Here is a 15606-nt window from a genome sequence, read left to right as displayed (position 1 = left end):
AAGTTTATTAATCACTCATGAGTGGGACTACTTCCACACAGCACTCTCGTGCTGCCTGAGGTAGTTCATTGAATCCACCGACCATGGTGCTTATATACAGAGTTTGTTGCAGAGTAAGCATGTAGTCACAAATAGAAGGTACAAGCATACCCAGGAATAACTACCGACAAACATGGGCAGGTGGGAGATCACTTAGAAAAGTGGGAGGGGGAATAGAACTGCTTACAGCAGCAAGAAATAGTCAACAGCTATATCTTGGACCAGGTGCATTTCAGCAGCTACAGGCCTTTTCTCAGCACGTACATTGCTTTGGCTCAGTACAGAAGGAGTTAACTAAAGCTGATGACTCCAGCAGAATAGAAGGGCAAGCAGCAGTGAAGGAAGAATTACATAGCTGTCAAAATAGATGCCACAAACAAGATGGCTTCAGCTTATGCTAACCTCAATTATTTTCGATTTCCACAGTTAACATATTAAGTGATTTAGATTAATTTAGCTGGTCTATCGGGACTGCTCCACAGCTTTTACCAATAATGATTGCATGCTCATAAACTCTAGCGAGCCAGGGCTCTTTGCTCCCACACTGATTTACACGTGTGATCTAGAACCTCAAATGGCTTCTGCAAGTAATTTCCCCTCTCATAGTTTGGTTCAGCTGTAGTTTGAGGAGTGGAATATGCAGGCAATTTAGTGATTGTGGATAAAACTTGGGTTAGACTATAGTGCTCCGTGCCTGCAGCCTTTGCTTTCAAAATGGCTCAAAAATGATTTAATTCCAAATGTAGGGTGTTCTATTTGGATATAAAAGACGCATTATTCAAACTTAGCAGCACATTGACCGGCGACCACTCTTGGATTGAGGTTCAGACTTTTGCCAGTTGTGATTTATGGTACTGAACCTAAATTACAAAGATTTCCCAAGGCTTTGTGTGATATGGAAGCTAAAACTAGAGGAAGCTGCTCCCAATAAAATGTTTGATTTCCGTAGAAATGATAAGGCAAGAAATGGGAGTTCATCATATCAGATGCCGGCTTTTTTAGCTTGAGCTAAGACCCTTCAGATTGCCTGGCAGCTTGGATTTGTATCAAATTACAGAACTGTGTTAGGGAAAGATTAAGTGGTTAGATTTTTGCTTCTGGTAGGCTAATTTGCTTGAGGTAGCAGACTGTTTTAAATACATTGCCAGGATTCAAAGGGAGACTCAAGTCAGCATTTTGAAACTCTCATGACCTGGTGATATATACTTTGTCACTGGAAATAAACTATTTAGAAGTTGTGTTAAGATGGCCACACCTTTCTGAATAGCACTGAATGCCTGAGGTGTCTTGTCAAGATTAGGGTGTTAAATGATAGACTTGGTCAGTTGCTGTTCTATGAGATCATGGGCGCTTTGTCTAATATAGAGTCTATGAAGACACGTTTTAGGCTTCATGGCAACATGTGAAGTCATTTCTGCATATTTTATTAGGTTGTTTACATTGTTCATCTCGTAGATCCAACTTGTTTCATAACTGATCTAAATGTAATTGATACAAGAATCTAAAACAGTTATTTATGAATTATTACTCCTAATGCACGCAATAATGTTCAGTTTCATTGAGTACTTTTGAGATTTTTTTGTGTACAAAGGTTGTGAGTAGTGCAAGCTTTTCTTTTATTCTGCTTTGTATGTTCATATGGCCCTGTCCCTCAAATAAAAGGTTAGGAAAAATGAAAAAATATGAAGGTGGGAAAGAAAACGTGGCCCAAAAATGATGATCCCCAAAACTCACCACGAAAATATGTAGGATCCACCTACAAAATATTCATTTTAAACAAATAAGGGTCTCCAAGTGGTCCCCATCAGGGTTGTGAGCCTGTTTGGGTGGAGCATTGGAACACTTCAGTCACTGAGTCCTTGGAGCCAGTTTACTTTCAGTGTTTTAAATCCATGTTCAAAGTTTGACACTGAAGCCAGCGTCCAAGGCAAACCGGGTGGGAATCATGGAGTCTACGTGGTTAAACGCTAAGTCAGGCGTGTGGTGGAGCGATCTGCTGCAGCTGCTTAACGTGTTGGTGCAGGCGCTAAGCACTTGAAACTCTGCATTAAATACATTCCCCATTGATTGCTGCTGATGGTCTTGCATCGCACCTTTTGCTGACTGAGGTGACCATTCATGCAAAATGCCACACGGAACGTATGCATGAACATGATGTGAAGACTAGGCGTCGCCCTCGAGGCCTGTAGGCCGTCTCGTTGGATCTCAAGTCTTGGATCATATGTAAATGGCTCACCTGTTGCTGCTTCTGCAGATGACCCCGTAACCCACCTTCCATATAGAGCTTTTGCATTGGTGTGAGAAAGTGCCATATTTCTTGCCTTGGTTGGCCCCCACTTTTTGCTGAATGGCTGATGTACTTTGACTGAGTGTGCCCTGGGCTCCTGCCAACCAGGTACCCATGTCCTGTGTTTCTTCCCTAAAGCTGTGTTGAAACCTAAAACCAATTGGCATCTCTGGCCAGAGGTCAGCCCCTGGTAAATGGTACCACAGGTACACAGGGCACTGTGCCTAGAGAAGACCCATAAGGGCTGCAGTACTTATTGTGCCACCCTTAGGGGCCCTGTACCCTGACACACACACACACACTGCCTTTGCAGGCTGAGTGACTTGGTGCAGAACTAAACAGGGAGTCCACATGGCACACATCCCAATGTGCCATGTCCACAATCCCACTGCCCTGGCATACCCTACCTCAGTCACCCCTCTAGCTGGGTGCACTATGCCAGTGGTGTGGGCTCAGGTGCACGAGCCCTGTGCCCCTACAGTACCCAGTGCCATTCCTGAGCATTGTAAGTGCAGCGATGGCATTAAGAGTATATGGTGCTTGGAGATTGTCATTACGAACTCCACAGCACCATAATGGCTACACTGAAGGCTGACAAGTTTGATATAAAACTTCTCAGCACATTAAACCCACACTGATGCCAGTGTGGGATTTAATGTAAATTGCACTACAGAGGGCATCTTAGAGATGCCCCCTGAAACCTAACCTACAATCCATGTATTGTCTGAGAGGGTGCAGAGGCTGCCACACAGCAGACATGTTGCTGGACCTCTGGGTCCCCCCGCTCTCCTGGGCCTGCAACAATGCACATCCTGGGCGCGGTGCTAGGTCTCCTCCCCCAGGATGGGCAGGGGGAAGCTTCAAAGGCATGCCGCCTTTGTGAGCTTCTCCAGGACACTTGCTGTACTCAGCAACTGGCCCCCACCGGTTCTGACCCTCACTCTGGCAGGAATCCCTACATGAGGAAAGGGGGTGCGCCAGCCTGTGCCAACTCCACCTCTCAGGTTGGAGAGGGGAGGTGAAGCACAACACCGGGCTCCGGCCATCTTGAAGATGGAGAGCCCTTCCCAATCAGAGATAGGATCCTGCCCCCCTCCCACAGGAGAGGAGCAGGCTAGGGGGTGTACCCACCCAAGGACAGGGACCTATTGGTCCCTGCCCTTCCTCTACCTGTAACGCCCCTAAATGTAGTATTTAGGTGCTCTTCCTTCCTCAGATCCCGATTTGAAAACAAGAAGGAAGATCAAGAAGAAGACCTGCCGTGCAGCTGCTAACAAAAGGACAACACCAACTGACTTGGCCCCAGCCCTACAGGCCTGTTGATCTTGCTCCTGCTAAATCCCGGCGTCTCTTGCGGACAGCAACCTCGAGAAACCCGGAGGACCTGCCTGCCTTGACCCTCTTAAAGACTGGGACTCCCATGAGTAGTGGTTCTGCTCAACCAGCAATACCCCTGGTGCCAGCCAGGAACCGCGAATCCAGCACACTCTACACCCGCCAAACCCAGCCTGTGCCCGATTGGACAAAGACCCTGAGGACGTCCCCCCAGTGATTATGACCAGAAATCCAGTGCCCAAGGACCCTCCTGGACGACCCAAACAACGCCTGCAGTCTCACAACTGTCGACCCCTCCAATCGCGTCCAGTAGAGGGTACGATTTCCCGACGTCAAAAGACACTCCCTGCCCCATGCGCCCCCCGGCGCCCAACTCCTGGGTGTCTACCTATCCTCCAAGATCCCAACTTACCCCTCGAAGTGTTGGTCGCTCCTGAAGAGTCTCCGTTCCTGCAGCCTTAGTTCACCTTCCAAGATCTCCATTGACTAACATTGAGTGCCCGACGGCTCAAAAGCACTCTGCACCCCGCCGCCCGAGTGGCCCTGGCAGAACAACCTTTGTCCTAATATACTTCCCCATTTGCCCTGAGCAAGTGATCAGGAGCCCAGCTCCCACAGCCGCGTGGCCTGCTAGCCAGCAGCCACCAACCGCAGGCACCCCTGCCTCTCGTTTGATAACATTGGGCCTAACTACCACTGCAGTCTATGCCTGGAACCTTAACTTACTCCAAAGCTGAAAACTCACTTTTCTTCCATAGGGCACCATTAACTGGTTTCACTTGGAAATTCTTCTAAGTGTGGAGTTTTGAAACTTTAAAATATTTACCTAAAATCATCTGAACAACGAATTCTGATGTTCTCGCCTGTTATCAGGAGAGAACCCAGTGCTGCATCTTTCAGCCCAGCACTGACCCTGAAAAGTAATTTTGACCGTACTTACCAGTAACTTGCATTTCCTTCCATAGGAACCCATTGTCTGGTTTTCACCAGAAAAGTTTCTAAGTGTCGATGTTCACAACTACAAATATTCCTTACAAATCGCCTGCATGACTTAAACGCATTCTTTCAACTGTTTACAGGAGATGCACCAGGGCCGGATCTAGGATCCACCACTGAGTAAGAAAAAGTAATGATAACACTACTTACCTGCTAAGTGAATTTCTTCCCATAGGATAACATTGGTGATTCTATGTGAAAAAGTTTGTCAACTTTTAAAATTATTTATTTATTTATTTATTTTCGAGATTTTTATTGCGCAAACAAATACCCGAAGGTGCCTCGGCGTATGTGGCGGATAAAAAGACCGAGCAGCAGGCTTACTGGTTGAACAACCATGTCTTTAAGAGCCTCCGAAAGCTCATCAAATTGGGGGCAGTTTTTATGGTGAGTGGCAGAAGGTTCCAAAGTTTGGGTGTGGCAACCAAGAAGCGCATGTCTCCCCGAGTTGCCGTTCTCGTGCGAGGTACCGGAAGCAGGCAGGTGTTGGCGGATCTCAGCTGTCTCTTGGGGCTATACAACTGGAACGCTTCAATCAGAAACTTTGGACCGACGCCGTGCACTGCCTTGTAGGCGATGCAGAGGGCCTTACATTTAATACGTCCCTCTACTCTTAGCCAATGCAGATGACGAATGGCTGAAGTGGTTGGCTGGCGGCGGGGGATGTCAAGAAGAATTCTTGCAGCCGCATTCTGTATGGACTGCAACTTAGATAGAACGAGTTTCTGAGTATTAAGGAAGAGGGCATTCCCGTAGTCGATTTTGGAAAACACTAGGGTGGAGACCAGGGTCTTCCCAGCTGAGGTGGGGAGGTAAGGCAGTATTTTCCTAATTTTCTTTAGAATAAAGAACGCAGATGACACAACCTTGTTGACATGAAGGTTAAATGACAGCTTGCTGTCAAAGATAACTCCCAGGTTTCTAGCCTTTTCAACTGGGACAGGTGGAGAGCCCAGCTCAAACCGCTTGCAGGGGCAAAACTGGACAAAGGAAATGGGTGTAGCCTCCCTTCTTTCTAAACCCTCCCATAGGTGGGTCCCCGGAGTATGTCCAACCCCTTTCTTGGATTTAGGAAAGGAACCCTTGGCAACAGGAATTTACATTACACCTGGATGAAACTCTGCTACTGATATCCTGGAACTTCGACGATCTACACGACTAGATGACTGATGAATCTCCCTTGAAGTAAAGGAGTTACACTCCTGCTTTGCAGGCACCTAAGACTCATCTTGCCGGTCTGCTTCTCCGAACTCCTGCCGGTCGAGAAAGTCTTTGCAACACCAGAGGTGGATTTCCAGACTGTGTTCTCACACTGCACACGTCCCCCGTGGGTCCCCTGTGTCACTACCTTGGGTGGTTCCTTGTGGTCCCAGCGATTCTACGGGCTCTAGGCCTTGTGTCTAGTCAAGTCATGGTTCTTACACAAATTTCTTATTATATGGTTTGGTACTCCCCTAGGGCACAACGTATATTGTGCTAATTTACTGTGCTATATTAAGTGTAACTTACATGCTTTGACCTCTAGCCTCATAAAGAGACTAGTGCGGTGTGTGTGTGTGTGTGTGTGTGTGTGTATATATATATATATATATATATATATATATATATATATATATATATATATATATATATATATATATATATACACATACACATACATACACCTGGTGTGGTTCTCCTTTCATTTGGTCATTCATGAGATTATAGACTGGTAAAGCAACTTCTTTACATTCCTTGAATACTTAGCCTGAAGGCTGCTCTCCACAGCTACCACTAGGATAGCTTTCAATAAAGGTTGTCTTTAACCTATCACCTCTAAGGTGTCGTTTGGACTGGTACCAGGTGCCCACTATAACTAGTGGACAGCATATGCCAGGCCAACTTCTCACATTCGCATATCCTGTTCAGCAGCTTCTTTGGGCATATGATTCAAAGGGTTTTACCCATTCTGTGTCTGTGATTAAATGTGTTCATACATATGGCCCTTTGCCCTCTGCTCTTTCTGTCGCTCTCCACACAGATGTTTAAAGGGGCTGTAGAGGCGCTGCGTCAAATGTCTTGATTCTGACTTCCATAATATTGGTGCCAGCGCATGGATGGCTTGCAGAAGCGAACTAAAGGCCGAAGAACCCAAACATTGACAGAAAAACCAGAACAGCGCCAAAAGCAATTGTAAATAGAACTGAGACATTCTTGGCTGCAGCCCAGAGATGAGCAGAACCAACAACCATTGTAGCGTCAGCCATGAAGAACAAGACTCGATTCCTTTACTTAGCAGTGAATTGTTGTCAAGGCTGTAGATAAACTAGAAGTAGAAAATAAAAGTATTGCCAGACTGCAGCTCTTTTGCAAAATAGTCATACATACACAACATGAATGATTTTTAAATATTATATTTATATATATATATATATATATATATATTTATTTTTTTATCTAGTATAAATACAATAAAGTCTAAAGCATCGTATTGAGACAACGTACCACCCCTAAATCCGTTATCACAGGTAACAAATAGCTTTAAAATCATGGGTTACACATTGAAATCACAACAACACATTCACATAAAAATCTGCTCCAAGGTATTTAATATATCTACAGTGGTAAAAGGTTCAGAAGAGGTGCTGTGAAGTGCATGGATTGTAGCCAATAAACAAACTAATTGTATATCTGGCAGCTTAACTTGCATGTCATTTGCAAGTACACTGTGAATTCTATTTACTAAGAAGCAGAGTTCCTCGAATATTGCATACGTAACAAAAGAGGGCAAAGAAGTAACCGTCACCCTGGGACAGATTAGCATTCACCGATGGACATTTCTTGAAAGACATCTTAACACCGATGGCAAATTTTATTTTGGCAGAAGAAAGCGCAAAGATTAAATTTAAGGCCTTGCACGGTCTGGACACCCCCTTTTCACAACGAAAGGCTTAGCATTTTCTTCCTCTCTTCCAAGAGGAAGGGGCCGTAAAGTAGGAGTCCTATTATTTAACATTAAGGTTACATGGAGATAGGCCTTCTTTTGAAACCATTTTCTGATGATCATACCATTGTAGAGTGTGGTTCCCTCTAACTGTCTCTTTCTCTTCCAGCTGCTCTTGGCACCTACACCGTACATCATCGGAGTACCTGCTAGCTTCTTCTTGTACAAGTCTGACTTCAGGATGCCAGATGATGTGTGGCTGGTGGATTTAGACACCAACAGGGTAAGACATTTGTGAGGTATAACTCGCCGTCTGTGCTTCCCCACGCCCCTGCCTCTCAGCAGTCTCATGTCTTCACCTCTTCTGTCTTCCATGGCCAGCCCGTGAGGTGCAGCTGTCCCTGCTCCTCTGCGACCCCTTGATTGCTGCACCCCCTCCTCCTCTGCCCCAGTCTACTGCTCCCCCAAGTCTTCTCACTGCTCTACCTAATCATTTGCCCCTTCAGCTTTCATCCCTGGCTTCCATTTCTAGTAAACACTGCCCCCTGCAACTTTCCCTCTTACTGTATGGGTCTGTAGTTCATTTCTCCAAAGCCTGCTCTCATTCACCCTTCCAACAATCCTCACCACCCCAAGAGTGTGAGCAAGGCCTGGTAGCTGCACTGTCACCAACTGGGGGCCCTCAAGACTTCTCTTTTCTGTGCAGGTGATCGCACCAACCAACGCCGAGTACCTTCCAGGATTGCCCGAGCCAGAGTCCCAGGAGCTGAAGAAGCATCTAAAGCAGGTAAATGCAGTGGACGAGGAGGGGAAGAGTCTGGTGTTGAGGAAGAATACAAAGTCTCTTAGACCAAAGTCCAGTCTTACTGTTGTTCCCACTTACGCACGTTCGCATGGACTAGTACAAGGCTTTTACAAATGGTGCGTAGTCTGCCAAATGTGTTGTAGTCTTGTAAACTGCGTTCGTAGTTGTTGATTGTCCTCCCATAAGTCCTCCTAGTGCAGGACATATTTTTATCAATTGATAAGTTAATTATTGATCAAGCGCTGTTTGCTTGAGTATATGGTGAGCATCTTACATTGCAGACAGTACACATTTATAAGCTGCTTCCTCTCATCTGGGGGCCTGTGTTGTTGCTTCGAATAGAGCAAAGTCTTGCAGCTAAGTGACCGATGTCAACCCCTGAAGACGCACCTTATGTTCTCTTACTTCCTTCTTCTTGGCACAGGGAGATTTTGGCTCAGTAGAATATAAAGATGTTAATTGTTAAGATGGAGCATCTTAATCTCCCCCTTGAAAATAGTCCTGGGTTTTGATTTGTTTTCGTGATGTTAGATTTTCTATTTACCTGTAACTTTTTGACACATAATTTGTGATTAAGGAATAAAATCTATCAAAGTTGGACTGGGTTTCATTTAGAGAGCAAGTTTGACCTTTAGAAATTTCTGGTGCTGGAGGAGGAAGTTATAGCTTATCTTACACTGCCATGGAATGCTGGAGGATGAGGTGAAGCTTCGATGGGCACGCAGTCAGTGGTGCTGCTGTATAAAGTCACCCCGTTCATGTGTGCTGGAGGTTGAGTTTAAGGATTGGACGTGTTTGAGGATGAGTTCATGCCTCACATACACAGCGCAGGTGGCGGTTGAGGTGATCCATTGCACGTGCACTGCCTGTGGTGCTGCGGGATGAGTTCATGCCTCATACACACAGCACAGGTGGAGGTTGAGGCTATCCGTTTGACATGCACCGCCTGTGGTGCTGGAGGACAAGGTCGTGCCTCACACAAACAGCACATGTGGAGGTTGAGGCTATGTGTTGCTGGGAGAGCTAACGCCCGTGCAGGCCGGAGGCTGGGAGAATTCACGCCCATGCAGGCCGTAGGCTGGGAGAACTCACGCCCATGCAGGCCGTAGGCTGGGAGAACTCACGCCCATGCAGGCCGTAGGCTGGGAGAACTCACGCCCATGCAGGCCGTAGGCTGGGAGAACTCGCGCCCATGCAGGCCGTAGGCTGGGAGAACTCACGCCCATGCAGGCCGTAGGCTGGGAGAACTCACGCCCATGCAGGCCGTAGGCTGGGAGAACTCACGCCCATGCAGGCCGTAGGCTGGGAGAACTCGCGCCCATGCAGGCCGTAGGCTGGGAGAACTCGCGTCCATGCAGGCCGTAGGCTGGGAGAACTCACGCCCATACACGCCATAGGCTGGGAGAACTCACGCCCATGCTGGCCGTAGGCTTGGAGAACTCACGCCCATGCAGGCCGTAGGCTGGGAGAACTCACGTCCATGCAGGCCGTAGGCTGGGAGAACTCGCGTCCATGCAGGCCGTAGGCTGGGAGAACTCACGCCCATACACGCCATAGGCTGGGAGAACTCACGGCCATGCTGGCCGTAGGCTGGGAGAACTCACGCCCATGCAGGCCGTAGGCTGGGAGAACTCACGTCCATGCAGGCCGTAGGCTGGGAGAACTCGCGTCCATGCAGGCCGTAGGCTGGGAGAACTCACGTCCATGCAGGCCGTAGGCTGGGAGAACTCGCGTCCATGCAGGCCGTAGGCTGGGAGAACTCGCGTCCATGCAGGCCGTAGGCTGGGAGAACTCACGTCCATGCAGGCCGTAGGCTGGGAGAACTCACGTCCATGCAGGCCGTAGGCTGGGAGAACTCACGTCCATGCAGGCCGTAGGCTGGGAGAACTCACGTCCATGCAGGCCGTAGGCTGGGAGAACTCACGTCCATGCAGGCCGTAGGCTGGGAGAACTCGCGTCCATGCAGGCCGTAGGCTGGGAGAACTCGCGTCCATGCAGGCCGTAGGCTGGGAGAACTCGCGTCCATGCAGGCCGTAGGCTGGGAGAACTCGCGTCCATGCAGGCCGTAGGCTGGGAGAACTCGCGCCCATGCAGGCCGTAGGCTGGGAGAACTCACGCCCATGCAGGCCGTAGGCTGGGAGAACTCGCGTCCATGCAGGCCGTAGGCTGGGAGAACTCACGCCCATGCAGGCCGTAGGCTGGGAGAACTCACTTCCATGCAGGCCGTAGGCTGGGAGAACTCACGTCCATGCAGGCCGTAGGCTGGGAGAACTCGCGTCCATGCAGGCCGTAGGCTGGGAGAACTCGCGTCCATGCAGGCCGTAGGCTGGGAGAACTCGCGTCCATGCTGGCCGTAGGCTGGGAGAACTCGCGTCCATGCAGGCCGTAGGCTGGGAGAACTCGCGTCCATGCAGGCCGTAGGCTGGGAGAACTCGCGTCCATGCAGGCCGTAGGCTGGGAGAACTCGCGTCCATGCAGGCCGTAGGCTGGGAGAACTCGCGTCCATGCAGGCCGTAGGCTGGGAGAACTCGCGTCCATGCAGGCCGTAGGCTGGGAGAACTCGCGTCCATGCAGGCCGTAGGCTGGGAGAACTCGCATCCATGCAGGCCGTAGGCTGGGAGAACTCACGTCCATGCAGGCCGTAGGCTGGGAGAACTCACGCCCATGCAGGCCGTAGGCTGGGAGAACTCACGTCCATGCAGGCCGTAGGCTGGGAGAACTCACGCCCATGCAGGCCGTAGGCTGGGAGAACTCACGCCCATGCAGGCCGTAGGCTGGGAGAACTCGCGTCCATGCAGGCCGTAGGCTGGGAGAACTCACTTCCATGCAGGCCGTAGGCTGGAAGAACTCACGTCCATGCAGGCCGTAGGCTGGGAGAACTCACGTCCATGCAGGCCGTAGGCTGGGAGAACTCACGTCCATGCAGGCCGTAGGCTGGGAGAACTCACGTCCATGCAGGCCGTAGGCTGGGAGAACTCACGTCCATGCAGGCCGTAGGCTGGGAGAACTCACGTCCATGCAGGCCGTAGGCTGGGAGAACTCACGTCCATGCAGGCCGTAGGCTGGGAGAACTCACGTACATGCAGGCCGTAGGCTGGGAGAACTCACGCCCATGCAGGCCGTAGGCTGGGAGAACTCGCGTCCATGCAGGCCGTAGGCTGGGAGAACTCACGTACATGCAGGCCGTAGGCTGGGAGAACTCACGCCCATGGAGGCCGTAGGCTGGGAGAACTCACGTCCATGCAGGCCGTTGGCTGGGAGAACTCACGTCCATGCAGATCATAGGCCAGGAGAACTCACGTCCATGCAGGCCGTAGGCCGGGAAAACTTGCGCCCATGCAGGCTGTAGGCTGGGAAAACTCGCGCCCATGCAGGCTGTAGGCTGGGAAAACTCGCGCCCATGCAGGCCGTAGGCCGGGAAAACTCGCGCCCATGCAGGCCGTAGGCCGGGAAAACTCGCGCCCATGCAGGCCGTAGGCTGGGAGAACTCACTGATGATTCCAAAGATCTCTGAGGAAGAGTTGTAAATGTGCTGAACAATTCACAAGTTGGAGGCAGCAGGGCAGCCTGATTTGCCTATGGTAATTATCGAGGACCGCTTTATAAGCTGCCCTGTCAGTCATTATGAGTGTGTCTCCAGGTGTGTACAAACACCCCTGCACCAGCGCTTCATTTCTCAGAAATTGTCAGAGTAACAGTTTGCCAAGGGAATTTTATGCAAGGCCTACGAAGTTGTCTCAGGGTATCAGTGTAATCAATTGGGTTAGAAACCCATTCATTTTAGGTGTTAACCACTATATTGTTGTTCACTGATTAAAGGAGGGCGGGGGAGTCAGCCTGTGGTTCGGTGAGTTTGCCAGAAGAAAAAGTTTCCAAGATCTGGATGGGATGGTTTGATTGCCGTGGATGCCCCCCAGAAGGGGCAGAGAAAGTGGGATGGAGGCGAGTAGGACGTGGCCTGACCTGGCTGTTGGCCAAGGGGCAGAAGAGAGAGGCCTGAGATGATAAAGATGGTGGATAGGACCAGTGACCAGGTGCTGGAGTCCAGGAGTGGCCAGGCCGTCCAGGAATGGCTGGGAGTCTGGCACTGGACAAGTTTAGGTAAATATTGAAGTCACCTATGATGATCATGTTGTGGTGTTGAAGGCTGAGATGAGGCGTGGCAGGAGGTCCGCGAGTTCAGAGGTATAAAAAACAAAGTCTTTCTTAGGGCCAATGAGGTATGTAAGGGTTCTGCAGAGAGGAAGGGGTTTTCCAGTGAGAAGTTTGAAGGTGATGTAATCCAACCAATCTAACGATGCTCTAGGGATATCTGGATTGGAGGAGTTGCTGAGCCCTGCCTCTGTGATGGAGTCTGTCTGGAACATGGTAGTCTAGAAGGTCCCACAACACGCTTTGATGTTCGGAGATTGAACGGTCATTGATGTAGAGACGAAGACCCATGGGTGCAACAGCCTTGGGTGTGTGAAGGCGTTCCAGGCCCTCAAGGGGACAAGAGTGGAATGAGAACAGGCACTCGAGCAGTAAAAGTTGTAATTTTCATCAGTAGTGGCTGAAATCGCCCTCTACTTTTGAGGGGTTAGCCTTAGGGCTTGGGGTCAGAAAATAAGGATTACACATAAAACTGGCAAAATAACAAGCTACATTTACAGTAATAAAACAAATGATAAAACGAGGCCAGGCAACCTCGATGGGAAAAATACAAGAAAACTAACTAACAGCAAAGTAAAGGTAAAACTGAGGCTTATTATGGAAGGGCCAGACATCATATGGTCTAAGACCAGAAGCTCGGACAATATAAGGTAATAAAACAGGTAAGTCAGGATAAAAGCAATACAAAGTGGACCACACAGGTCCAGGCAGTGAGCTTCAAGGGGTGCGTCCGCTCTGCAGCCACCATTTTAAGGTCAATGAGGCGGGGAAGCAGACACCATGAGCCAGTACGCCCAGTGGGGCAGGGCAGCGGGTCCTCCACAGAAAACATGCTAAACCAGGATAAAACTGGTAAAATAAGAGCTGCAGTAGTAAAGCACACTATAGAATAAGGTCAGGCAGCCTCAGGGAGATGAGGGAGACATAGGAAGAACCAAACTGCAAAGCAAAGGAGCTTGGGTACTGGAAGGTCCGGTTATGGCTGGTGGTTACAGGTCAGACGTACACATCGTGGGGGGTCTCCATGTTCACAGCCAGTTGATGCTGTGGTCATAGGTCACATATATACAGTGCTCATATACACAGTGCAGGAGGGTCAGGTCATGGCTTCAGCGTACACAGCCTTGTGTCGCTGTGGGATCTGGGTACAGGTCACATGTAACCAGTGTAGGGAGGTGGAGGGGCAGGTCATGGCTTCAGCGTACACAGCCTTGTGTCGCTGTGGGATCTGGGTACAGGTTACATGTAACCAGTGTAGGGAGCTGGAGGGTCAGGTCATGGCTTCAGCGTACACAGCCTTGTGTCGCTGTGGGATCTGGGTACAGGTTACATGTAACCAGTGTAGGGAGGTGGAGGGGCAGGTCATGGCTTCTGTGTACACAGCCTTGTGTCGCTGTGGGATCTGGGTACAGGTCACATGTAAACCGTGTAGGGAGGTGGAGGGGCAGGTCATGGCTTCAGCGTACACAGCCTTGTGTCGCTGTGGGATCTGGGTACAGGTCACATGTAAACAGTGTAGGGAGGTGGAGGGGCAGGTCATGGCTTCAGCGTACACAGCCTTGTGTCGCTGTGGGATCTGGGTACAGGTTACATGTAACCAGTGTAGGGAGCTGGAGGGTCAGGTCATGGCTTCAGCGTACACAGCCTTGTGTCGCTGTGGGATCTGGGTACAGGTTACATGTAACCAGTGTAGGGAGGTGGAGGGGCAGGTCATGGCTTCTGTGTACACAGCCTTGTGTCGCTGTGGGATCTGGGTACAGGTCACATGTAAACCGTGTAGGGAGGTGGAGGGGCAGGTCATGGCTTCTGCGTACACAGCCTTGTGTCGCTGTGGGATCTGGGTACAGGTCACATGTAAACAGTGTAGGGAGCTGGAGGGTCAGGTCATGGCTTCAGCGTACACAGCCTTGTGTCGCTGTGGGATCTAGGTACAGGTCACATGTAAACAGTGTAGGGAGCTGGAGGGTCAGGTCATGGCTTCAGCGTACACAGCCTTGTGTCGCTGTGGGATCTGGGTACAGGTCACATGTAAACAGTGTAGGGAGCTGGAGGGTCAGGTCATGGCTTCAGCGTACACAGCCTTGTGTCGCTGTGGGATCTGGGTACAGGTCACATGTAAACAGTGTAGGGAGCTGGAGGGTCAGGTCATGGCTTCAGCGTACACAGCCTTGTGTCGCTGTGGGATCTGGGTACAGGTCACATGTAAACCGTGTAGGGAGGTGGAGGGGCAGGTCATGGCTTCTGCGTACACAGCCTTGTGTCGCTGTGGGATCTGGGTACAGGTCACATGTAAACAGTGTAGGGAGCTGGAGGGTCAGGTCATGGCTTCAGCGTACACAGCCTTGTGTCGCTGTGGGATCTGGGTACAGGTCAGATGTAAACTGTGTAGGGAGGTGGAGGGGCAGGTCATGGCTTCTGCGTACACAGCCTTGTGTCGCTGTGGGATCTGGGTACAGGTCACATGTAAACAGTGTAGGGAGCTGGAGGGTCAGGTCATGGCTTCAGCGTACACAGCCTTGTGTCGCTGTGGGATCTGGGTACAGGTCACATGTAAACCGTGTAGGGAGGTGGAGGGGCAGGTCATGGCTTCTGCGTACACAGCCTTGTGTCGCTGTGGGATCTGGGTGCAGGTCACATGTAAACAGTGTAGGGAGCTGGAGGGTCAGGTCATGGCTTCAGCGTACACAGCCTTGTGTCGCTGTGGGATCTGGGTACAGGTCACATGTAAACCGTGTAGGGAGGTGGAGGGGCAGGTCATGGCTTCTGCGTACACAGCCTTGTGTCGCTGTGGGATCTGGGTACAGGTCACATGTAAACAGTGTAGGGAGCTGGAGGGTCAGGTCATGGCTTCAGCGTACACAGCCTTGTGTCGCTGTGGGATCTGGGTACAGGTCACATGTAAACGTGTAGGGAGGTGGAGGGGCAGGTCATGGCTTCTGCGTACACAGCCTTGTGTCGCTGTGGGATCTGGGTACAGGTCACATGTAACCAGTGTAGGGAGCTGGAGGGTCAGGTCATGGCTTCAGCGTACACAGCCTTGTGTCGCTGTGGGATCTGGGTACAGGTTAC

At 50.2% G+C, this 15606-nt stretch overlaps 1 protein-coding gene across 11 annotated transcripts in view; it reads left to right on the top strand.

Moving 5' to 3' along the window:
- The window catches only part of MADD (MAP kinase activating death domain), an 853817-nt gene that overhangs the window by 183617 nt on the left and 654594 nt on the right, over positions 1 to 15606 (top strand). For all 11 annotated transcript variants that reach the window (XM_078684455.1, XM_078684462.1, XM_078684460.1 and 8 more), the window contains exons 6-7: positions 7750 to 7863; positions 8287 to 8367. In XM_078684455.1, coding sequence (XP_078540581.1) covers positions 7750 to 7863; positions 8287 to 8367 — 195 coding nt within the window. The remainder of the gene's footprint in view (positions 1 to 7749; positions 7864 to 8286; positions 8368 to 15606) is intronic.

Source organism: Lissotriton helveticus, chromosome 3_2, assembly GCF_964261635.1.
Source record: "Lissotriton helveticus chromosome 3_2, aLisHel1.1, whole genome shotgun sequence".
In the NCBI taxonomy this organism is placed as follows: Eukaryota; Metazoa; Chordata; class Amphibia; order Caudata; family Salamandridae; genus Lissotriton; species Lissotriton helveticus.
Note: the sequence above shows the minus strand (reverse complement) of the source record. Positions and strands in the feature narration are given on the sequence as shown.